The 25,998-nt window shown below is 40.7% G+C and overlaps 1 protein-coding gene across 2 annotated transcripts in view; it reads right to left on the bottom strand.

Annotated features, from left to right (window-relative positions):
* slc12a2 (solute carrier family 12 member 2) overlaps positions 1–25,998 on the bottom strand; it is a 62,782-nt gene that overhangs the window by 28,853 nt on the left and 7,931 nt on the right. For both annotated transcript variants that reach the window (XM_037752096.1, XM_037752095.1), the window contains exons 2-8: positions 8,138–8,257; positions 6,114–6,189; positions 4,514–4,609; positions 2,690–2,829; positions 1,605–1,715; positions 1,399–1,507; positions 1,138–1,265 (exon numbers count right to left, since the gene is read on the bottom strand). In XM_037752096.1, coding sequence (XP_037608024.1) covers positions 1,138–1,265; positions 1,399–1,507; positions 1,605–1,715; positions 2,690–2,829; positions 4,514–4,609; positions 6,114–6,189; positions 8,138–8,257 — 780 coding nt within the window. The remainder of the gene's footprint in view (positions 1–1,137; positions 1,266–1,398; positions 1,508–1,604; positions 1,716–2,689; positions 2,830–4,513; positions 4,610–6,113; positions 6,190–8,137; positions 8,258–25,998) is intronic.

The raw sequence follows: 25,998 nt of genomic DNA, 5'->3' as shown, positions 1-25,998 counted from the left end.
GGGGGTTTGGCAGGGTTTTTCCTGGCTCAAAATGAGGCAAATTGTGTTCATTTTAAAGTTAATTGCATCAATCTGGTGCACTTTGAGAGCAAAATGAGGAGACTAGATCTTGTACTCTTGTAAACAACTTTGTGCTCTAGCAGTGGTGGACTGTAGGCTACTCAAGTACTGTACTCAAGTACAATTTTGAGGTACAGCAAGCACTCACTCAACGGCCCCGCGAGCCACTTTCACCCCAGGCCCCGGGCCTTTCCTAGTCGAACCACGGCAGTGTGCTGACCGTCGTGGAGGAAACGCGCCCGGTGAGGGCCAGCCAACCCACCCGTTGAGAACATGGATGTTTTAGGAGAACTGGATACAGCGTTGGAGGCGGATAACTCTGGATTCAGCTATTAGTTCATTTTACAACTTTAAAAACTTAATTTTTTAAATAAGGGCTATTTAGTTGTTCGTACTGGGGAGTTGATTCACCTCAAAAAAAATTATCTGCTGAGTAACAGACGTCTCTTTCCCAATGTAAGTCTATGGGAAAAAGTATTTTTGGGCCCAATGCATCACGTGACGGACACGGAAGTTGTAGTACCACCGTTTGACCACCACGAAAGTTGGGATCGACGACCGGCGCTCTTCCTGGGGGCTTGGTTGAGAAGTGTAGTATTTTCGGTTCATTATGAAACTGTTCAGGCACACACTATTAACACCAGCAGTCAATATAAAACTATTAAAACATAAAACAGCAGGGAAAAAGGAGTTTTGTTTACTGTAGTGATTATTTTGCTGCGGTGGCGTTACCAGACGTTACCAGCGGAAACACTGTCGCTCCCGCTTTGCAGCGGTCCTGCTGAAAATATTTTTTCTTCCCCTTTGGCAGTTTTGGCAGCGCCTTTCCTGTTTCACTGTGCTGGTTATGATACAGCACCACCACCACAACGGCGCAATGCCGCAATTGCACTTGCAAATGACTAATCCATCATGTGCAACGCAATACACATATTAGAAAATAGTGTTTTCCGTGAAGACACCCATGAGAGTTTTGTCGAGAGCTGGAGGCGGGGTGAAATTTGACGGCGGAAGCCTCCTCGTAATTCTCTATGCAGGAAAACCCCCGGGTTTTGTTAATAGTTATGGGTGACTTACAGCAAGGTCTCCTGAAATGTTGGCTCCGGCCAGAATACCAGTGGCTGCAGGGAAGAAGATGGCGAAGACGGAGAAGAACGTCTCCTGGCCTCGGAAGTCAGGACCCATGTTTTCCCACATGATTTTACCTGACAGGAAAAAAGGGAGTTTAAAACACCAAAACACTGCTATAGCTAACCTCCCTCTGGGTTACGAGGTGGTACAGATGTTAATTCTGCCTTAAAAAGAAGTTTCACTTGAGAAATCAGTATGCGGTCATACCGTCATAGCCAAAGAAGCCCTGAGCTTCCTTTGTCGTGACAGGAATGAAGCTTCCGATGAAGTAGTTGATGATGGCGGTGATGAGGACGATGAGCAAGAATATCTGGGCCTACAGAGAAGGAAAAAAAAACATTTCAAATAACCAACTCATTTGTCACAACGGATCTACTTATCTGTCAGTGTCAGAGATGGGATCCTGTCTGTACCTTGGCCTCCCATTCCATTCCTGCCACGGAGATGCCCAGGAGAAGGATTACAGTGATGGTGCCGATGATGCGGATATCGTTGTCCTGATCTGTCATAAGTGCGTCTACACCCTAAGAAACAATACATGGAGTTGTTAAATAGTATAACAATGCCTAAGTGCTCACACTGTAGTTCTTTGATAGGTACTTTTACTCAATATAATAGTTTAGACAGAAGTCCAATGATGGGGCGCTCATAAATGAAGCTAAAATGAAAATACGAAATTCTGAAGCATTCCCGTTTTAACCCCGGTCTCGAGGTTAAAACAGGAATATTTGTTTGAATAGTTCGAAGACCTCCACAGAGCGATCACATTCAGTTTGCCTTAACACTGACAGCGAAACAGTAAGATAGGGATGCACCAGTACCGATACTGGATCGGATATCCGGCCGACACTGACTCAAAAAGCTGGATCGGGTATCGGTGACAATGGATCCAATCTATTCAATTTAGTTCTATGTTTATATACTATACACATTATACAATATAATTTGAATTCCTGTTTAAGTTTTGAAAATAATAAATACAAATTATGTTAATTTTGAAGTTTTTTTTTACCAAGATGCTTGTGTATGAATTATTATTTTAATAATAAATAAAAAGTCTGTTAATTTGGAAGATTTTTTACCAAGACGCTGGTGTATGATTTATAATTTTAATAATAAATACAAATTCTGTTAATTTTGAATGGGTTTTTTTACCAAGTTGTTGGTATACGATTTATTATTTTAATAATATAAAAAAATTCTGTTTATTTTTAAGATTTTTTTTAATAAGTCACTGGTGTACGATTTATTATTTTAATAATGTAAAAAAAATTCTGTTCATTTTGAAAAATTTTTTACTAAGTTACTGGTGTACGATTTATTATTTTAATAATATAAAAAAATTCTATTAATTTTGAAGATTGTTTTACTAAGTTACTGGTGTACGATTTATCATGTAGCCAGGAGAGTCGAGGTGGGGGAATTGCACAAACAAGACAAGAAACGCAGTAGTAATAACTAACTGTATGAAAGTACCATAAGGCACAAAGAGACTTACGGCAAGAAGCTGCACAACAGTTTCAGCAAAGCCCACCACATACATGGCTACAGCCACTGCATTGGCAAAGGCAAAGATCAGACCAATAGATCCTCCAAACTCTGGACCCAGACTCCTCGAAATCAGGTAATATGCTCCACCTGGAAATAAAAGTTAAAGGACATGACGTTAGTAAAAGTTGTGAAAACTTAGATTAAACTGATAGTATAGATTTACTATTTTTGTATTGGCTATATGTATATTGTATTATTGACTATATGTATTATATGTATGCTGTTTTGTTTATACATAACATTGCATCTGAAAGGATTGCACTGGGGAATAACTGTCAGCATAATAACTGTCTGTCCCCCTGTCAGTCCCCCCACCTACTCCTGTCACAATAACTCCTTTTGTTGAAGTAATAAGAATAAATAATTGTCATAAGCAATATTATCGTCATTTTAAGATCATTTTATGCCACTGATACAATGATAATATAATATAATAATAATGCTTAATAATAATTCTTGATAATAATTCTTAAGAATATTCAGACATTGGAATTTGAATGTGAAAAAAATATGTAACTATTTTCTAAATGAATAAAATAAAAACATACAACCAAAACAAAAATAAAAAAATGTACTCTCAGGCTCTGTTAACAAAAATGCCCCCAAGTCTTATAATGGTAGAGAAAACCCTGCTGTTTATTCTGGCATCATGTTGGCTAAAATGTTGGTGACGTCCTTATGCAAAACAAACACGCATGTAATCACAACTGGCAAAATCAAGGTCAGCAAAAATTATCAAGGTCATGTCCATAAAACGTACAATAAGTCGATAACGTAATTCCTCTCAGAGTGTGACGTGCTAGAGAACACCACAGCCCCACAGAACCAACAGTTGGGAGAGGTCTCCAGGGCAGCAGCCCATGCTCCACATCAAGCTTATTTTAGTTCCAGGATCACATATCACACTGCCAATCAACTGTTTGGAAAAAGTGTGTCTGGCTGGGCGTGCTACTGCTACTTAGCCTGTAACAAAGCAGCTTAGAGTTACCAAGAGGACGGGCTGGAAAATACAGCAGCACATAAAACGTTGGGCTGTGTTGTGGATGGTTCTGTCTATGGTACACTGTTGTAGAACAATTCATTTGATGTATCCAGGCACAAATGGAGCTCAATTTGGTCCTCGCCTCACCGTCTGTGTTGGAGTGACCTCCGTCGGGTGATGAGGACCGTGTAATATGGATGAAATATGCGATCACAATTTTGGCTTCCCACAATTAAATGACAACAATTAAATTGAGAGCATAAAATTCAGTATAGTTTAAGTAGCCCTCATTAGCATATGACTGTCTCGAGAAGGACTCTCAGCAACCAACCATCTTATTGAGCACAAAAGCCCCATTTGACACTACTTTCTGTCCGCCTCAAAGCAGAGAAAGAACCCAATTAAAGGAAAACTACATTTTGCAAGCCTGTTTTTCCCGATCAAGTGACTGAGGAATGTGTTAATATCCATGTCGGACCACCCAGTCAGAGCTGCCCCTGCTTCCATTCACTTCGACGTCGAAGTGTTGCAATCTGCAAACTCATTGAATTTCTCGTCTCGCTGAGATGACTGGGAGAGATGTGTGTCTAACCCCTTCTTTAATCTGACTCCAAATAAAGCTGCACACATAATGCTATCACTGTGATGGATGACGGAGAGCTGCTCACGCTGGTTAGAATCACACAGGTGGATTACCTCGTTTCACACCAAACAGCAGGAAGAGCTTAAAGTCGTCCAGTGGTCACTGGTGTTTTGTGATCATTCTACAGAAGAAAGTGATGCATATACCTCCTCGTACAAATCCGTTGGTGGCGATGGCAGAGGTGGAGAGGCCGGTGATGGTTGTCACTACGGTAGCCATGGCAACAATCAAACAGGCGAGAGCTGCAAAAAAAACAAAAAGAAACTTTATGAATCTCTTGAATGAAAAGAATGTGCAACACCGTCGACAGTTTTCTAGCAGGCCTTCCATTAACTCAGACAGCTCTGTGAAAAGTAACAAAGACTAGCTACTGCAGTGAAGTCGGCCACATGTGTCACTTTGTGGTGATATTTCACATCAAAGCGGAGAATTATCAACACGTGCTGGAGGGGAGGGGAGTCAGGGACAGTGGGGAGTTGTGTGTGTGTGTGTGAAGTGAGAAAATAACTGAAACAGAGTGTTGAACACCGGGTCTGAAATGGCCACCCAGCGAGCACCGAAATGTCAATAAATATGGGATGTGTGCCACACTGGCTCGCTAACTCTTCTGCACGGTGCTATTTGAATTTGTCAGTTATGTGCAGTCTTTGTCACATCAGAGTAAAACATTGGCTGTGTATCAAACAGGCTACCGACCCGCTGGCTGCTCTGATCCTCTGTAGCCTGGATTATCTAACATTTTTAAGGGGATTATTAAAATGAAAAACAATTGGCCAAAATGATAATTTGTAAATCAATTACTCACCCTGCACTAAGATGAATTATAGGGCTGTGTATTGGCAAGAATCTGGCGATACGATATATTGCGATATATTGCGATACTGTAAGCTATCAAGCGGTCAAGAATGAATATCCATCAGACCATAATTGTGTTTTTGCATGTTTCAAGTCATGTATTCTTCACATTACTGATACATGTGAACAGATGCTGAAGTGTTTTACAGTGTGTTGTCTGGTTTCCAGTATGAAAATCACCTTGTACAGACTTGACATACAGTATTATTCATTACAGGAAACATCATGACTGTTCATTTCTGCCAATGGTTCTGCCGATGTAACTGTTGCAAGAGTATTTATTTCGTAATCTGTATTGCATTATCATGTGACAATAAGTTGGGCCACAGTAAAAGCAGACAGGATGTTTACTGGAACTAAAACAGTTTCAAGGCTCTTCAAGCTGACGTCACAGTATAATACTGTAAAACAAATATCTGCCTGGAAGATAGAAATCAACCTCACAAACAAAAGTAGTAATGCAAGTAAATTTTATTTGTAATAAGTGGCGTCCGGTTGATTGGAGCCTAAATATGTCATCCTGACATCAGAACAGTCCGTACACTGATCACAGATTAATGGCGTGATGTGACAGCTGATAAGACGGAGCCATCTACTTGATAATGTGATGATTTTCTGTGTTCACAAGTGATGTTTTTAAACATGTCAGATCCAATGTAAGATTGGCCATGCCATTGTGGTTCCTCAGCATGATAACGCAACGCAAAAACGTTTCTGAACAGGAAGAAGGAGTCTTACACCATCTGCTTTTTCTGTTCTCATGCTTTCTTCAACCGCAGTCAGATTGCACACACACAACTTCCCATGTCCAAAACACAAACAACTGAGGGCTGAAAATGATTCTAAACAGGGGATTACATTGTCATCTCCTCATGGGTGATCTCTACTTACCAATTCCAGCCTGACCCACGATCCATGACATGCGAATGAAGAGCATCACACCCCAAATGTTCAACATGCAGCGGACCTGCAGAGAGAGGGAGGGGGGTTACCAATGAGGTTTTACTAATGAAGGTTTCCACCATTACAGGACTAAACAAAAAAGATTGCCCGCTTGGCAAGTAAAATGACACGTCGGGTTTGTAAATCTAGCAACTCACTTGCCCGAAAGTAGCTAAGGAGGGAGTCATCTTGCTTCCTTCTCATCTCTGGCCCTGTTCAGACCTGGTATTAACATGCGTCCTCAGTGATCGGATCACAAGCGGACAGCTTTAAGTACAGGTGTGAACGCACTCAGGACGCATTCAGATCGGATCTTTCAGGACCCGATCGGAGGTGGTCTGGGCCACATATGGCCACATTCTTTTAGCAGTGTGTACGGCGAGCATTTCAATTATCCTTGGAACAGGAGTTTAGGTGGGTGGCGTTAGAAGAGGGCGAAACCCCAGATTAATTAATTTAAATAAAGATTAAACAATTAACTTTAGTCTTTGTTGTTATTTGATAACCGCTAATGAATAAAACAATTTGTATCGGGGCAAGTAAAAATTAACTTTGGGCAAGTAGATTGTCCTGTTGCCCCGGTCGTTGTCTGTTATGATAAAAGCATCTTCAAACAGATGAGAGGAAAGGATGGAGTACTGTTCCATATAGGTTTGTCTGATGAGGATGTTGGTATGTTGCCACAAGGTACATGACACAACTAGAATTACTTGCTGTTAGGGCTGGGCAATATATCGATATTATATCGATATCGTGATATGAGACTAGCTATCATCTTAGATTTTGGATATGGTTATATCGTGATATGGCAAGTGTTGCTGGTTTTAAAGGCTACATTACAATAAAGTGATGTAATTTTCTGAACTTATTAGACTGTTCTATTATTTGTCTTTTACACTTAGTCATTATATCCACATTACTGATGATTATTTATCAAAAATATCATTGTCTAAATACTTTCAGAAAGCACCAATGGTCAACCCTACAATGTCGTCGCAATATCGATATCGAGGTATCATAAACTTAATTTCTGAACCAAAATCCCAAAAGGGATTGTGTTCATTTCCTTGGTATTGATTGACTGTATGCTACTTACAAACTGTTTTCATAGTGTCTGCATTATGTAGGTTACAACTAAATCTTATTGTCTGGTTGCCGTGCAACCAAACACAGACATAAACTCACTTAATACTTCTGTATCTCCAGAATCATACTTCAAGAAGATTATATTCAGAAAATACCATTCACAACTTGATAAAAGCCCTCGGAAACCAAAAGACATGAGGATGAGTGTGAGGTTAGCATTAGAGAGGAAGTAAGGACTTCTCTTGTCAAAATAAAAGCAGGGTGATAATATCCAGACACACGTCATCCTCTGCTGACTACACTTTGAATACATTTAAACATGACTCTCAGTTGCTGGGAGGAATTCCTTCCTCAGTGGTTTAACCAGCAACCAACCACTATCTGAGCCACCAGTAATTCACACTCATGGTCCAAAATCCTTAACAGAGTGTCTCCTACTTGCACATATACTGGCACACTTCTCATCTGTGATCCACTTCATTGAGTTTAACGGACCACTTGGACATATCATGAACATGAGAGGGACTTTAAGGACAAAACCATAAGACCAATACAGATGTCAGGTTTGTTGGCGCTAATTATAGTAAAGCTCCAAAATGTGAGACATCATGTGGAACCGTTGTTAAAGAGGACAAAGAGTAAAGTTATTTATCTTTCAGTATGCAAGCTGCAAAATTTAAAGTAGCATTAGCAGTAGTTCCAGTTTTGCACATATACTAATATGATCTGTTATATAACACTTTTACATATTCCCAGAGTCTACATTGTGATTTTGACAGTGCTTGTGGGTAATTTGACTTGAAGAATAAAAAATCTCTCAACAAGTAATGACAAAAGAAGATTTAATGACTACAAAAGAAAGCAGGGTTTGAAAGAAAGTGACTCACCAGCACCCCCTTAACCCAGCCAAACTTCACCACTCCTTTGGACTCGGCTGCTTCTTTAGAGGCAGCCTCCTCAGCCGGGGTCAGCTCATCCCCGTTGGCAAACCCATCCTCAAATGGCTCCTACAAAGCACAAAAAATAAAATCATGTTAATGTGTGGAGAAACATTGGTGATGTCATCTATAGCTCGCTGAACATTAATACTCATGGTAATGTTAGAGTCAGAACATTCATATATGGTCAATGGGGGTGAATCCTGAGTGTAGCTGTGGTGGGACAAGCAAGAAACTCCCATGGTGGAGTATGACTGGCTGAGACGAATGTCAATCGAGCAAATACGCCCCAAAACGCTCTTCTCTTTTTGGCCTTAATATCTCCAATCATTTTCAAAATCAAGAAAATGGAAAAATAAATTCTAAATAAAGGGAAAATTGTAGAAACAAATGTTGTGTTTCACAAGAAAGGTTGGTACTTCTCTACATCATTACTTCATTCATGTTGACTTCAAGTCAGATTATGGCTGATATAGTGTGTTGGTGTCACCGTAACAGTACACATTTTCAGTATTTTCAAGATTCAAATCTGATCTTGTAACACAATAAAGACTGCTCTGTGTAATTTTGGACAAAATATAACATGTAGAGTTCTGACTTGCCTGTATTTCCATGTGATGGGCTACTTTTAATTAACACCATAATATGTATATATACAAAAAAAAAGGATGCTAAGAGGCGAAATAATCATGTACATGTGATAGAAACCCACTGGCTTTCTCTTGACAACACTGGCTCTTTAAAAACAGACAGACACACTCTGACGGTGCTCGTCTGTCCCTGTGTTACTACAGCAGTTAAAACACAGGAAGCCTCCCTCCTGTGCACAGACAATGCTGTGACGTTGGTGGCCTCCCTGCCAGGACTCTTTGGGTATACGGCATACTGTCCTTTCTGCATTTACAGCACTTGTTATAAGCTCAGGATGAACACAGGACATCTACAAACCAATCCTCTGCTCTTATTCTGAAGCTCTCCCAGCATTTCATCCCTCCCCCCCTCTCTGGCCGGGAAGATTGAACATAAAAGGGTGTCAGACAAAAATAAGCTTAACAGCAGGACTTCAGAACGGCTCTGACATCCTTTACAACAGCGGAACAAAAGTGAGTCATTACCATCAATGCCGTGGCATAATGTTATATGGCAGTTAATTAGCTGGAGACTGGAATCCTTATTGAGAGCCACAATAGAAGTGAGAGCTGGAATGAACAACACTGACAATGTCCTTAGAGGATTGCTGCTTAGAAAGATAAAAATGTTAAAACATTTTCCCTCTGAGGACCATGATTGTGTTCAGCAAATGTTAAGACAATCAGACAATGAAATGATGTAATACACATGCAAGTTGGGTTTAAGGTTAGGCCAGGGGTCAGCAACTTTTACTATCAAAAGAGCCTTTTTAGGCAAAAGAAAATCTGTCTAAAGGCCACAAAACATTTGAGCATTGTGATGAAGGTAACGCAGTTTATAGTCTAAGTATATAGTATATAAGTCTTTTTTCTCATAAACCTATGACTGTATTCTCGTAATATTATGAGTTTAGTCCTCAATGCGGCCCTAATACTCCATCGTACCGTCGTACGTTAGACCCACAACAATGATATTAAAAATGTTATTCATTTCCAATTTTAAAAATCCACAGGGAGCCACTGGAGAGGGGCTTAAGAGCCGCTCCGGAGCAGATGGTTCCCATTCGAAAATGTGTCTTTTTTTTTTACAGTGGTGTTGTTTCATATTCAGACAGTTTTCTCTGGATATGGTATGGATGACCTTGGGTTTATGGATCCAGTGGAAGCACTGTGTCATTTTACAGCAGTGGAGAGGAAGTGCGGTGATATCGTTCTGGCCTGCTGTGCGGACCGTGTTCATTGATCAGTGGCTATGTGCGTATGCCCTCAGGGTCCATGTCCATGACAGTTAATGTGCACATCTGAAGAGTGACAGACACTGACTAATTGTGCAAATTAACACCTTTCATCGATGCATATTATAAAGGATACTGAACAACCCCCCCCCACAGACACACAGACACACACTGATATTAACAGTGAGTCATATCAGATGCATTTCTTAGTGACTAAAGACTTAGTGTGTATTTTCCTCTGACAGGGTAGTGATTCATGTATTAAGGGTAATAAATGCATATATTTAATAGGTGAATTCCCACCCCTATGTATCATTATTTTTTTTAACGATTTTGAAATTGATTTGTTTAATCCCAGAATCGATGTATTTGCTTCATTTGAGTCAATGCGGAGGTAGAAGGAAGTTACCTTCTACCTTTCTTTGTGTCAGCATTCATTTAATAATTTACTGTAAACTAACATGGCTGCATCCTGAAGGGATGGGGCAATGTCTGTGGTAAGAAAAAGAGAGGAAACAGGAAACAAATGGGAATGAACATCTCTCAGCAGCACAGAGGCTCTTTTACAAACGGCATATAAATAGGTGTTATAAATTATCCAAGAGTGCCGGGCCTGAGCTGTGGGAGGGAGAGAGGGAGGGAGGGCTTGAGCATCACTCAGCATCCCTTCACCTGGGCCATCTGTCAACATGAACACCCTGCCTGTGTCCCCCTCAATGACTCAGCAACACTGCTGCGATCTAGCTATGGCAGCCAGACAGGCTGCGGGCAGCCAAAATCCATCTTCACATCAGGTTTAGCTGCTGTTCCGAATGGATTTGAACCCTTAAATCTCATTAAAGGTTTTATTCATCAATCTTCTTAAAAGCCAGAACGCGATGTTAGGGTATTCTGTTCAGTTTAAGGTGATTGGTAAATGGTTTTCTAGTCTTCTGAACATTTAAAGCGCTTTACACTACATACTGCTGGCAGAGGCTGCCATGCAAGGTGCCAAAATGCCAATCAGGATCTAATCTAAATACTCATCCACACACACCGATGGCACAGCCTTCGGGAGCAATTCGGGGTTCAGGATCTTTCCCAAGGACACAGCCGGGGAGCTCAGAGGTAGAGCGGGTCGTCCACTAATCGGAAGATTAGAGATTCTGAGCCACAGTTTAAGGGGCCACAACTGAGCTTGCTAATAAAACTCAAATAACGGTACAGCAATTATTTATTCAACATTTAAGTAACCATTATGTCCTGATATAGCTGCATTGTTAAAAATGAAAGGGATTTCTTTGTTGACGGAAAAAAAATCTTTTCTTCTTTAGCCGTTTATTAGCATCAAGCATAAAGTGTTCCTTTTAGCATTAACGTAAAATGAAGAGCCCTAAATAAAGACCCAATCCCAAAATCCACACTCACAGACTTTAAAGCGCATTCCCACAAAGTCTGTGAGGGTTTAGGGACATCCCGCTGTCAAATCATCAAGTCCTTGAGGGCTCTGTCGCAGACATTTTGAGCCCTTTATGAACACTTTCCGTAAGTCTGCATTTCTGCAGACTTTGCCTGAGGGAATTACCCACAATTCATAGAGTTGTGACGTTAAACACAGGGTTACCACAGTTACCAGGGGAAGCCCTGAGGCGTATAAAAAGGTAAACAAAGAGGACGGCACACGGGTGTTCAGCCAGGCACATTTCAAATTGCTTATAAACATTAACATTAAGGGTTTAAAACGGTCCATAAAAACACATGAAATCAGAGGAATTACACTATATTACACACCTGGTTTATTCATCAACCAGTTCTTTTAATTTTGCTTTAAGAAGTTTGACAAAAACAAGTAAATTGATTTTTGACAGAGCCTGGAAGATGTTCAAATCGGCAGTAAAAAAAAAAAAAAAAAAAAAAAAAGGTAACGTGATATTTCGCCGCAAAGTGCTGTCCCATTCATATTTATACCGTTTCAAGCCCTTGTAGCCTCTCACATGCAACAATTTACCAGGTGATGTCAGTCAAGTCCCTGAGGGTTCAGGGCTTGAGGCCTTAGTGGGGGGACATTGGGATTGGGCCAAAGTCTCAGAATGATGAATCAAAAAAAGTGCAGGTTCTAATTAGGGCTGAATATTGAACTTTAATACTTTTGGGACATTGAATGAAATAATAAATAATAAATGTCTGTCGCACTGAGAAGTGCTGAAGCTGGCATTAAAGGCCTGGTAAGATTTTTAGCATCCTTGATTCTTTTTTTTGATTTTGGTATACCAAAACTCAGGTGCCATGTTGGCACTAGTATCAAAAAAAATAAAATGTACCATGTGTGCCCTACTTATTACCAATTATTAGCAAGATGCTTGACAAACCCAGTGGAGGCAAAACTATGCAAGGTGCACTGCGAGTCTTTTCCTTGTCAATGCGGAGTTACCAAAACACTGAAATTTAATTTTGATGATGTAATGATGAAAACAGATGTTCCGTTGGAAAAGTATATTGGAGAAGGTATAATATTTACCTAATTCCAGACATGGATATCAAAGAAAGGTGGTGTGGTGGGAATTGAGTGCATTAATGTGTGTGTGTCTGAGGGGATACAGTATATCTTACAGACTGCATGTGGTACCTGCATGAGTCACCACCACCCCTCCCTCCTGGGATGGTGACTAATGGAGGCAGTTAGACAATAGGAGGATGTCCACCTTAGGTACACTCTTTAATAGCTACACTGTGCAAACAAATTCATTGTGTTGGAATCAAACTAAACGTCAGGTATTGAACGCAGACATCAGTAAGGGTAATAAGAAAATTCTTGGCAGGAGCTGTGTTGGAATCAGTCCAAAAAGATAGCCGGTCTACACAGACACACGGGACAAAGCAGGGAATAAAAAGAATAATAGCCATGAGTCACACCCCCGTCCTTTAACTTGAAGCATTTGCTGTCTAACCCATTGTTCATTTTTAGAAACCCTGAATGAGTCCAAAGAGAGCAGAGACCCTATAAAAGTGGAGTAATGATATCATCCAGTTCTGGGTAACGATGACGCAGAGTCTCTGTTAATGGGCTCCAGCAGACACAGATGGAAGTTTCAAGAGAAAAGCTGAAGGCATGCAACAGAGAACATGTGATCAAGACTTAAGAATTATCGTAGACATAACTTTTGACTTATTTTACATGCCAGTTTTAATAAGAGGAATTCTTTCTTTAGCACAATATATGAAAACTGTGCAAACAAATACCATATAAACATTACACAAATTTGTATTTTAGACTATACGAAAAGAATAAAAGACTTCCTGCAGGATTTGCTGACCTTTCCTTTCAAAAAGCTGACAAAACACTGTCAAGATAAACTACAGTGTACAGATGTCTCGTAATCATGTAACCAGAGTTCTTCCTCGTCTTGCGTTGGTCGGGATGCCTCCTCCTGCTCTGTATTTACAACTTCCCTCTCCTCCTCCATGTCTGCCCAAATCACGTTGCTTTTGCGAGGCAGCTGGATTCGTGAGATTGCAAGATCGCGGGAAAATTGTTATCCTCATTGAGTGAGGTGGCCGTTTCTTTTCTCGAGTCCAGCTGTATTTTTCTACGGGTGCTTTTGATTTCGATAGTCGAAATTGAAAGCTAAATTTGATCGATTTCTGATTTAGGATTGAAATCGTGACACATCTAATTACGAGGACTTTACGCGTGTCATTTGTACGCCACACAACAAAACTACAGTAACGTCCGCAGTTAGGTTTAGGCAACAAAACCACTTGGTTAGGTTTAGAAAAAACGTCATTGGGCTTAAAACAAGTACGTAAACCAAGTAAAATATGTACCGAAAACAATGTAACAGAAGTACGGAAAACACTACACTAAAAAATACGTCACAAACGTAACTTACAAAAAACAAAACACCGGTCTTGAACACCGGTCTCCTGGTTGAAAGCTGAGCTCCAGCATACTTTTCTGTAGCACGATGAGGATGGCTTAACAACTCAAAAGATAATTAAATCTGCTCCTGGCATTAATTATTGAAACAGCTGGGCAATGGGACACATTCTTAGCTAAGTGAGTGATGTAAGGTCATACTGCTGATATCATTATGCAACACTGAAATTAACGTCTGCTGCCTTTGTGTGGCATTAGGGACACCGTCAACCAGGGAGCATCTGTTTGGTTGATTTGTAGAATTCTGGGGGGGGTCACACCAACTCCAGCCTGCCTCTGTTTCTTCATGAAGTTCATCTCTAGTGGAGACAAACAGTGTTCCTTACATTACTGGTATTATGTTCTGGTATAGCTTGATTGAAATGACTGAAATAACACATTTGTGAGGCCTGCTTGCTTTGACTGATCTTTATGCTTTGACTAATCTTTATGGCACCAGTGATGTTGAAGCTCAGGAATGTGGAAACGCTGGCTTAGTTCTCGGCATCATGTTTACGATCAGCAGACATTCTATAAGCAACACAAATACGTCAAAACTTGGGTCTCAATTCAGTGTTGTGCATGAACACGGTCGTGGAACCCTCTGATATAAGGAGCTTCACAAATCAGCGCTGAATCCTTCAAGACATAATCGTCTAGTATCTCTGATCTATATCTAACAACTTCTTATGAGCCAATGAGAAGATCACAGAGCAGCAGCATGAAATTAAAAGCAGCCAGCTGTTTATGATACTGAAAACCTTTGCCTCTGTTTTCAGTGACATATTTGAGGTGGAAAAAGTCCTGTCCAATTTTTCCACAGCATAGCCACAGCAGTTCCACACTAAATGGATTAAATTACTACAGCACATTATACAAAACAACATCTTCTGGGGAAGCAGGTGGAAGCCACAAAACCACTGGAGAAGACTGAAACACTTTCAGTAACGTCAGTGAAAGCTAGAGGAGAAGGAGGATACTCTATATTAGGACAATTTGTTCTTGAGTCACGCCATGTTAGAAACAGGTTGAAGCCATTTGTCCTAACATTCTTCCACAGTTTGGCAGTCTTCTTGTGCAACACCAGCTCCACATGCCACCTAGCAGGTATCAAGCAGACATTCTAACTTCAACCCCAATAACCGAGCTCTCGCTGCTGAATGCACAGCACGGAGAACAGTGCAGACGATACAGGATGACTTAGTGAACATTATCCACATGGCTGAAGCAACACAAAGGCTGGCTTTGCGCAACAATGACAGAGCATCGAGAGATCAGCACGGCAGTGCAAACTGTACCATGACTCGCTCCGGCATCGTTACAAAAACAGAAAACCTAATGATGCAATTAGATTTCACAAACGTTAACCCTGGACAAAGACGATCTCAAAGTCAAGTTAGAACCTTTTTCAAATACCGTTGACAACATATCAAAGAAGGACAGAGCATTTCCAGGAAACACCGGCCTGTTCTGCTGATTACACACTAATGAATAATTATAAATTATCAGGACTGACGCAACACAGCTAATCATAAAACAAATAAAGCTCCTGTTGGGTCGGTGAGGCTGGAACTGGCAGTTTCCCTCAGAACTACACACGACATCACGGAAAAACAGACATCACTCCAGCCACTTAGTTTTACAGAGGAGGGGATTATGTTGGGTTGTGTAAGAGCTGAGCTCTTCTGAATCAAAAGACACATGCTGAAGGTAACTTAGCTAATGGCATCATTCAAAGAAAGGAGTTGGGAGACTTATTATTTTGCCCTTGACAAAAGATCAAAATATTATTGTTCTTCTATTATTAATTTGGCATTTCATTACTCCCCAAAACATGTTTTCCAAGGTTTCTGATGACATGGAAATTGAAAGAAGAGGCACAGACAAAACACTTTCAGGAAGCCCAGTAGAAGTGAAATAGCCTACAGCCATTGGGCCCAAAAAGACTTTTTCCCATAAACTTACATTGGGAAAGAGACGTCTGTATCTCAGCGGATAATTTTTTTTTTTAGATGAATCAACTTCCCAGTACGAACACTTGAATAGCTTTTATTTAAATAGATCAAATGCAGGTATTGTTTGACTGGAGAAGTTTTGATAATACTTCTTGGTACTGGGTTTTTTCAGTCGATACCTTACCGATACCCAGCCCCAAAAGCAACACAATAAATAGTGTACAGTATGTAGTGCTTAAAAGCTTAGTCCATTAACGGACTACTTGATGTACAAAAAATTCGTCATAAACTATTTAAAAAATTGATTCATTGTTTATGTTATTTATTAAGCAAAAATACTAAACATTCTGTGGTTGCAGCTTCTTCAATGTGAGCATTTGTACATTGAATGTTTTAGGGGTCTGGACTGTTGAAGTGTATAGAGAGTTGCAGCCTTTATGGGCTGTTAGCATGGCTTGTAAGATTTTTGTTAATAATATCTCAAAAGCACCGTCCTTTGGTACACCGCGTCCGATATACGTATTGGTTTACATCGCAGTGGTAAGCATCATTTGAGCCACGCTGATGCTGATGGATTCTCAGATACCTATTTCAGGCTGACAGTCCCCCGCCCTCCCCTGCATGACTCTATCAGTGACTGAGAGGAACGATCAGATGTCCACTGTCCGAGACATCTCTCCATTGTTGGAAAAAACCTCCCACCACTCAGTTCATTATTCTTTTACTGCACTGAAACTCTCCCAGAGTTGGATTCCCTGCTGCCCACTGAGGCCTGTTGATTGAACCAAAATGGCCTGGCCTGACACTGCAGAGATTTTTGTTTTGGAATTGTGTCGAATTACTATTTGACTCTGGCGTGAGCGTGAAAGAGGTGACGAGTGAGGCACCTGCAAACAGTGAGGAGCTTTGTTGCTCAGCGAGGTAATGGTGAATGGAGTCGGATGGAGAGCCAGTTTTGGGAACACAGATCAGTTTTAGTTTGGGGTGGAATGGAGCATGTGTTTGGCTTTGGAAGCATTATTGGTTTCAGTATTTATCTACTGTATACAACTTTAGCTGATGAATCTTAAGTGGGGATTTGCCTTGTAATGGCCCTTTAATGGCTGTAGGGATGTGACGGCATCAAATTTTCAAGCTATGGTAAATGGACTTGCATTTATACAGCGCCTTTTCTAGTCTTGGTGCATCCCTAATGTGGATTGGATGAGCCGGGACTACAAACCTACCTCTGAGCCACAGCTGCTATAATTACTGCGGCAAAAGATATCACGGTAAACCGTGATATCTTATTGTATCATAGTTCCCCAAAATAATGTTATTAGAGCTGAAATATAACAAAATGACTTCACACCATGCCATGGATTTTATCAAACCTAACAATTACTAAAACTTTGTTGGATATTAACATAACATACACTTAAAACATCAGAAACACAAGCATGTTGGTTGTTTAACATTTAGGACATCTGACTAGAACTTATTTTAAATACAGCACAGGGTCAATGTGTCTTCATTTTCCACATCTGTTCATGTTTTCATACATGATTACCTTTGAGATGTTGGTGGTTCAAATACGTGGAACGGTACATTGGGCTTTTACAAACCACTAGCGCCACCCGCCCAGCCATATTTGCTCCTATGCCCTGTTAACTTCAAACTTTCCATCACATGTGCTTTGTAGAAATGCGCGTTTATAGAAGCGGGCCACCAAGAACGACTTAATTTTGCGATTGCATGGAAATTGACTGGATTGTGGGCACATCCTGCCATACGGCTCGCATGTGTACACACGAGCACCCATGTGGCAGCTTGTAAACTTGTATATATAAAAAGGATGTCTGCCAATTTTCCATGATGCTAAATACGCACTCACAGGAAGTTGATTTTAGCTCCCTCCTCATGAAACAGGCTGCTTCACTGAGCAGGAGAGGCGACTGCCGTTACATCCAACTGACCTCCAAACATCCTTGACTTGTTCATCAAACAGTTTCCTTCTGAACAACATGCACATGTGAACTCTGCAGACGTGTGGTACGTTAATACAGACAAAAGCTCTCATTGTCTAAGTGTCCTCAGTTCAAGGTGAATACTTGAGAGCTGGGAAGCTTGACTTCATTGTAGACTGCAATTGAAGGGAACCAGAGATAGCACTCATTTCCTGTTTAGAGGTGAGGCTAGTATGAACAAAGGGCAGAAAGCTTCTAAAAATGTACACTGTCTTTTACTGTGTGTTTTGATTATTTAGTGATAAATATATTGAGGGCTTAGTATCATTTGAAATGTTTACTAGTCCCAGTATGATACACAGGTTTTGGTACACATACACAAACAATATTTTTTACAAAACCTTTCTCTATTGAACAACATAAACCAATGTTCTCAAGCAGGGTCAGGGTCTGAAATTAACTTTTTTCACTTCCTGCCATTGTGGCAGGTAAGTATTTTTAATTTATCTGCCACTTTTGAAATCTCTGCGCTAAATGAAGGAATAACATTTTAGATCTGATGTCATTCAATGTTCGATATATTTTACATGAAAAACATGGTAAATTACAGTGTTCGAATTACACCGTAGCTTCTGGGGGAGCCCTATTTTTTGTGGCAGAGAGGGTACTGTACACAGTACTGTCCTGTACTTTGTTATTGTCATCTATAGTGGTTATTTGCATAAAAACACACAATTCAAAAGATTATAATTATTTACATATTTGCTTTGATTAACAAAAATCTTGGCATCAGTAGTTTTAATGATGTATTATAGGCTGCTTAGAGCTAGTGTTAGGTAGTTAAACAGGTCATAATTCCCTCTCTAATATCTACTTTATATTGCTGTGAAAACATCTCCTTCAAACAACTGGATTTATTCAAGTTTCTCGCCAAAAACTTACGAGGTTACATTTGAACACATCATGATAACGTTGTAATTTACCTTCACCCAGTGGTAAATTTACTGAGCACAGTTTGAACGCACCATACTGTAACTTAATGGCACCTCCGTTAACGTTAGTTGCTTCGTTATTTAAACAAGCAGGACTGTGCTGCCCACCGGCTTCTAACTGTTAACGTTACTAACTCTCCTCCTGCCGATTTCAACACAGATTTGTTGTTCACAGTGTCATATTATCAGGGAAAAAATAGGGTGCGTCCCCTCAGGTTTATAGCGCCACGCTTTTGAACGTTCTTTTTTTTCTCTCCGCCGTGTCTCCAGTCCCAAAGAAACTGAAGCATGATACGGCGTGCGTATGCGTCATTGTGCATGCACAACTGTCGGAAAGCATCAATAAGAGGACTCTATAGACACGGAGGCATGAGATGCCAAGGAATCAGACAACTACGGTTCTCTATTCCCATGCCCAGCATTTTCCCTGCCTGCCAAAGTGGTGGTTGGCCTGACGATTTTATCCGCCACTGACCACAATTTACCCGCATTTGGCGGGTGCCAAAATAAAATAGTTTAAAATTGGCAAAATTATGATTTAAATCAGAAACTTTCTGATCAAAGATTAAGTGAAGATTACAAATTTGAGCAAGCCTCTGCTACTTTCAGCATGATTGTCAGGAAACTCACATTTTTATTTTTAACAGTTTGTTCCAGTAAGTTATGTGGTCCACAGTCTATTCTGTTGGCCTTGACAGAATTTTTACTTTGTCTTTCTTCCAAGTATCACAGTCCTCCCCATTCATAGCAGCCGTAGCGAGTTTGTTATGCCACTCTACAGGGGTGGAGGGGTGCTATCATGTGAGAAAGTGATGTCAACATTCATCCTTCATACTGTGACTGAGCCCTGAAGTGAAAATAGTGCATGTGCTTTGTGAAGTGCTGAGCTTAGCAGTGCTGGGAGCCGACAGTCGATCTGGCGTGCAGTGCTGAGTGCTCCAAGAGCAAGGACTGCAGGCACAGGAAATGTGATTATGAAGGTCGCCACTGTGTTATTCCTAGAAGGGGACAAAATTCCAGAAAAAATTCCAGTGTGCATGTGCGTGTGTTTTCCATGTTGGAAAATATTATTGTAACCTACTTTTTTTTTTCCTGCTGATTTCAGTTTGTAGAGATTTCTGGGAAAAAAAATGATTTCCAGATGTTTAACTCCAGTGTTTCATTTGGATCTCATATACATCAAATGTTTACGACTGAAAAGGATTCCTTGGATTCCTTAAAGGAACATTTCCAAGGTAATGCTCATAAAGGGCTGTACTTTATATGTGGCTCAATTATAAGCAACCAGGCTGTGTATAACACATTCACAATTTCAGCGTTAACATGCCAGCGTGCATGCCTATCCCAGAGGTCTCTAATATAGGGAGTTAGGTGTTAGGTTTCGGGGGTCTGGTTAGAAGTGACAGTATGTAAGCTAAACATACAGGCTAAATATGTTCTTTAGTTTGCATTGATTTTTCAACACTGGTCTAATCAGGATGGTGAGGAGCTGACTGTTCCCGCATCTGCGTGTCTCTCTACTGGCCTTAAGCCAGCGGGCAACTATTATTGTTAAACCTTGGCATGTCTGGTTTAGTCAATACAACCACAATGTTTGCATATTGGAGTACATCTGACAGGAGCTGATCTGTTTTCATCTTATACACAACTGCCTCATTTGAAGCACAGACAAAACTACATTTACAGATGTGAACAGTTTAACTTGACTGATGATCTGCCAGCCTCTCAGGCCATCAATGATCTCTGTACTCACCACCACTGGCTCACACTGTGATGGACATACCAGCAGCTGCAGCAGCAGCATGGCACAATAAAGCTGCGTTCCACAAGTCAACTAAGCTTCATCATCAAGGTTTTTACAAGTTATCTGGACATTCTGGGCTCTTATATTTACCACCCCAATTCCAATATGCTTACTACGGGCCAAATGGTAGACTAGATTGTCTAGTTTTGGAGTAGAGATATTATAAAATTACAAAGAAAAACAACCTACGACTAAAATTACAATATATTAACTTATTATGCACTGAAAAATGAACTTACAAGTGCTTCCGCCATTTCTGACAACGTCAACAAACACGCCACAAGTCATGAACTCGGAGCTTTCAGAAACCACGAGAGGGGGGGCATTCATGTGGCCTGAACTCGTAAACACGGTAAACACGACCCAATTTGAAGGCACCATTTATCTCTGTAACCTGTTCTGTGTTGGCAGAAGCAATCCACCTGTGACCCTGTCGCTAAGCAACCATGACAACAGATATTTTTTTCCTTAGAGCTGGAGTGATACTAAAAGTGCAAAGGAATTAGACGTCACTAGTATGCGGTTATCATATCAGGGCTAGTTCAGGTAGTGTGATTTGAGCTACCTGCTTTATAATTCATCTTTGTAAGGTAATGGGGTGGTGGGGGAGACAAACTCCCATTTACTCCCAGTTTAATTACTGTACATGTAAAACTGGTACAAATGGTCTCATGAAGGGGGGGTGGGGTTGTTGTGCTATTTTTGACATCAGGCTCCATGTGACGCACTTGGATGTAGGGATAAGAAGGAAGCCAGGACCTCTGCAGACAAAAAAGCACACACTCTAACCCACATCGAGGTTTACGAGCTGTTGCCAAACAGCTCGTGTGTGTCTGTGTGTGCGTGTGTTACAACAGCTGTAAGGCCATCAGCCATGGCTGATGCTGAGACAAAAGGACTCCCTCTCCTGTCAAAGGCCACACCAGAAGCCCAGGGCGTCCTTTGCTTCCTGTTTCTGTGTACAATCTGTGCAGCAAACAAAGAGAAGGGGGAGCAGGGTAGAGACAGGGGGAGGGAGGGATTTGCTCCAAAAAAAAACGTAACACGTAACACTCAAACAACACTTCCATTGTGCAAGCTCACAACATCTCCCGTAAAGAGCAGCAAACTCAACAGCTGTACCTCACGGTTTGTCTGGCAACATGTGCTCAGAGCGGAGCAGTTGGGCTTGTTTTTCCTCATTTTCATAATTTTTCTTTATCTATAATTTCACAACCGCCATGCCTGAACTCAAATTTCATGAGTAATTACCTGAAGTAATTACCCGATTGAATCAGTACACTGGACACATGTCAGGACATGTTGTTCAGCTGCTCGGCAGTAAGCCTCAGAACTAGAACAAAATACTCCAATACAACAACCTGTATTAATTAGATTTTATACCCAAAAAAAAGCAGCTGAAAACATCCTGATTAGACTCTAATACAAGTCATGCTTGACACAAAAACCTTGATTTAAGGACAACATCCAGCTAAAAGTTAAATAGTAGAGTTGAAATCAGGTACTTTCTTGCGCAGATTGAACCAGAGTGAAAAGGCTGGCTTGAAATTGTTCAATACAGTGCAGGAAATATACCAGTGCTACTTTCATTTTGTCCTGTATTACTCATTGTGCGGCTGTACTGAATAGTTTGAAGCTTTATTGGTAAATGAACTTGCATTTATACAGCACTTTTCTAGTCTTCTGATCACTCAAAGTGCTTTACACTACATGCCAACATTCACCCATTCACACACCCATTCACACACACACACTGATGGTGCTAATCTGCCCATCAGGATCTGATCCAAATTCTCATTCACCCACCGATGGAAAAGCCTTCGGGAGCAATTCATTCATAAGGTTGATATTCAAATTCTAAATCAACATTTGAATGCTACGCAGCTTCTTTTTTATTTGCATGTCAATTAATTGTGTTTAAAGCCAGTATTTGTGCACAGTTATAGATAAAAATTAGGATACACTAATATTATTAGTATTATACTATTTGCGCAGGATTGTTTCCGACTCTTATGATCCAAACCATTGACTTTATATAAAGATGGACGACATGACAGCTCCCCAAAAGTGAAGCCAAAACATCTTGATCGCCCCCTGGTGGCTGGCTGCAGTATAGGTCATAAATCCCAACCCCTCCACGTTAACGGATGAGACATGGATCAAACTAAAATGTCAAAGTACAAGCCAAATACATTTTTCCCAAAGATAATTTCTGTCATCTTAGGTAGTTCTTATTACGCTGATGTATGTTCAAGTGTTCATTTTTCTGTTAAGTTTGGTTTTAATTAGTTATTTGAGGCTATAAAAAGGGGGCGAAACGTCATGATTGACAGCTGCTCTGAGTGGAGTAGTCGCAGGAGTCTGTGTAATAGAACATGTGTCAATTTGATCATAAATGTAGTTGTAGTGATATTATGGTTAGTTGTAGCCCCCCTGATCACTATTGCACAGACTCTGGCTCCAGATTACATCAAAAACACAAAGTGGCAGCTCCTGTATCAAGTAGGGGTGGGACAAAAAAATAAATAAAAAATCAATTCACCTTTGTATCGTGATTTTTTAACGATTTTTTAAAAATGTCAGAATCGATATATTTGCTTAATTTCAGTCTATGCGGAGGTAAAACAAAGTTACTGCTTTTATTGTTGTCGTCAGAGTAACGTGACATCATAACCGTTCCGTACCCGTCACCAAAACAAACCAGCCGGCCGAAAGAAAGTAGAAACCAGTGGAGGGTCTGCATGGATACGACCTGCACCCTCACATTTTAAATCCAAAGTGGTAAACACTACACATACAGTAAAGTATGGAAACACTTTGGGTTTCACACATTACCAGAAAATACAGAGCTAGACATCGTGGCTAAGGCTGCATGCTATCTCTGTCATGGACAGGAAACATTATTGTATTGCGGTAACGTGCGGTCAAGCCAGCCGCCACTCACATCTCCGTGGTCAAAGTAATTGTTAGTTGTCAGTGCCATGTTACACTACATTTTAGCGTTTACCGTCATCCCGTAATTGTCACCTGTTAAGCAAAATAGTACAATTGAAACTGGCACAAGAACTGTGCCATGTGTGCAGGGGAAATAAGACACAAAAGATAGTTTTTTTTTTTTGGTTTTTTTTTTGTTATGTCTGAGATGCCATTTTCAAACTAAGGTGCAAGTTTAGCTGCAAACTCAAAAAGTAAAGGGCATGCTACAGCTATGCCTTTTCTGATGCAGTGGAGCTGCTACACTGGAGCAACACTGAGGGTGGCATCAATATTTAAGCACAACGCATTTATGCTTGGCTGCTCCGGACTGAATAAATCTGCCCTGTCGTCCCTCTACTGACTCGTCAATATGGACCTACAGCACACTTCTGCTGCCTGATCAAGGGCCCGTTACACTAGGACAGCGAAACATTCCTCTCCCTGCTTATAATGTCCCACCAAATACACTCAATTTTCTACTTGTGGAGCTCACCATCTCTGCCCCTATCCAGTTACATGAAGAACCTGAAGTGTTCAGGGGTCATCAGGGAAATGCAGAGGCACTCAGTCTCTTTAACTACCATGACAGTACACTGAATGACTCATTGATCGCTGCGAACATGTCCGCAGGCGACAGTCAATTGGTACAGTGGAATTTCCATTCCACATTTCGATCTGCGCGTGCGGTACAAAGAGGGAAAAACTCTTCAATGTTAGAGAGGATACAGTGGAAACGCCAGGGTCATCATGACCTTCAAACCACAACAAACCCACCAAATTTCATATTGCAAAAGCTATTTCCCAGATATTGAGCCAAACAGTGCTGCCTCTATGAATGTGAGCCAACCACAGCAGCTAATTAAATCCTGCCGTCTATCAGTTGATCGTGCATATCTGCTAACAGCAGTAATTTAGTGGTGATGAAACAGACTCGACTTCTGATACTAGTACTACATACTTGCCATGGGAGAACAATAGGAGCCCTCTTTCACAACCTTGAGAATATATGAGACCAGCTTTTCATCACAAACTACTTGATGGCTCGATACGGGAACGGCTCATCAGTTGCTTCGGAGATTTCCGAACAGGGAAGGGATATTGCTTTTCACCATTTTTCATTTACTATAAAACTGACCGGCGGGCAGTGATCTTGGGCAAAAGCATCCTGCTTATGTTGAGAACATACTGAACAACCTCTTGTTAATCCAGAATCCAGCTACGTTTTTATGACCTGTCCCAACTGAACCCTAGTCAACTTAACCTGACTGGTGCTGTACATGTGTCATGTGTTGCAAGTAGGGGTGTAACAATTCATCTACTACATCGATTTATATTCCTACGATCCAACTACATCGATAGGTTCGCGACAAGTTGTCCTTCACGGGGGACGTATATCGATCTAAAATCGATTTGCAAGGTAAATAATCGATTGTATTAATACTAAGACTTTACTCCTTGTATTTAAGCACGACAAACGTTATATGGATATAGTTTTCAGCACCTTTAATAGTAAAGAAATGTTAAATGTTGCTTCGTTTCCCTCTCCCTCTATATGACGTCATCGATGACAACAAAAAAAAGCACGGCTGATATAGAGAAAGAGCCAGACGAGCGAGAGATTCTCAAGCCGCGTTTGTCGTCCAGCGGGTGGAAACATTTTGGCTTTTGCATAAAAGGGAGATAAATCGCTCGCTGTTTGCTGAATATGCAAAGGCCAGATAATATACAACAGCAAAATGACCATTCTTTCCACGCACCTACTGCTCTACCGTTTATATTGAAAATGAGAACAGAAACATGTACTTAAACTACGGTGACCAGACGTCCCCGGTTTGTCCGGGATTGTCCCAGTTTCAAGCTGGGTGTCTAGAGTCCAGACAAATATCTGTAAAACACTCAAATGTCCCGGTTTTCAACAGTCACTACCGAATTGTCCCGGTTTTCACCACAATTAAAATAATGATAATATTATACTTAGATAGACGTTTCATGCTCTGCCCCACTCATTAATTAATTATGAGATAAGTATAAATATACAGAGAGCTAACACAGCGGACCCTGTAGATAAGCAAATATCAGATAACGGATGAAATAAACAAAAGTATAACTTTCTCTAGTGGGGTTTGGGTCTCAAATTTTTTGCGGTACCGGTCGGGTTCAGTTGGGCAGGGTCCTATGAAGGGGGAAAGGCCAGGTTTGGGTCTCAGTTTTGGATTGTGACTGACTGTAGAATCGTAAATCAACTAACTTTTTTGCATTTAGCCCCAGAAAACAAGCAGAACCCTGCTTCCTGCATCCTACAGTGTTGGATTGGATATTTGACTTCATCATGCACATGATAAACTACATACAAAATATCAAAAGCTTTGGAGGAGGCT

Source organism: Sebastes umbrosus, chromosome 19 (genome assembly GCF_015220745.1).
Source record: "Sebastes umbrosus isolate fSebUmb1 chromosome 19, fSebUmb1.pri, whole genome shotgun sequence".
NCBI lineage: Eukaryota > Metazoa > Chordata > Actinopteri > Perciformes > Sebastidae > Sebastes > Sebastes umbrosus.
The sequence above is the reverse complement of the archived record's forward strand: the minus strand, read 5'-3'. Positions and strand labels throughout refer to the sequence as shown.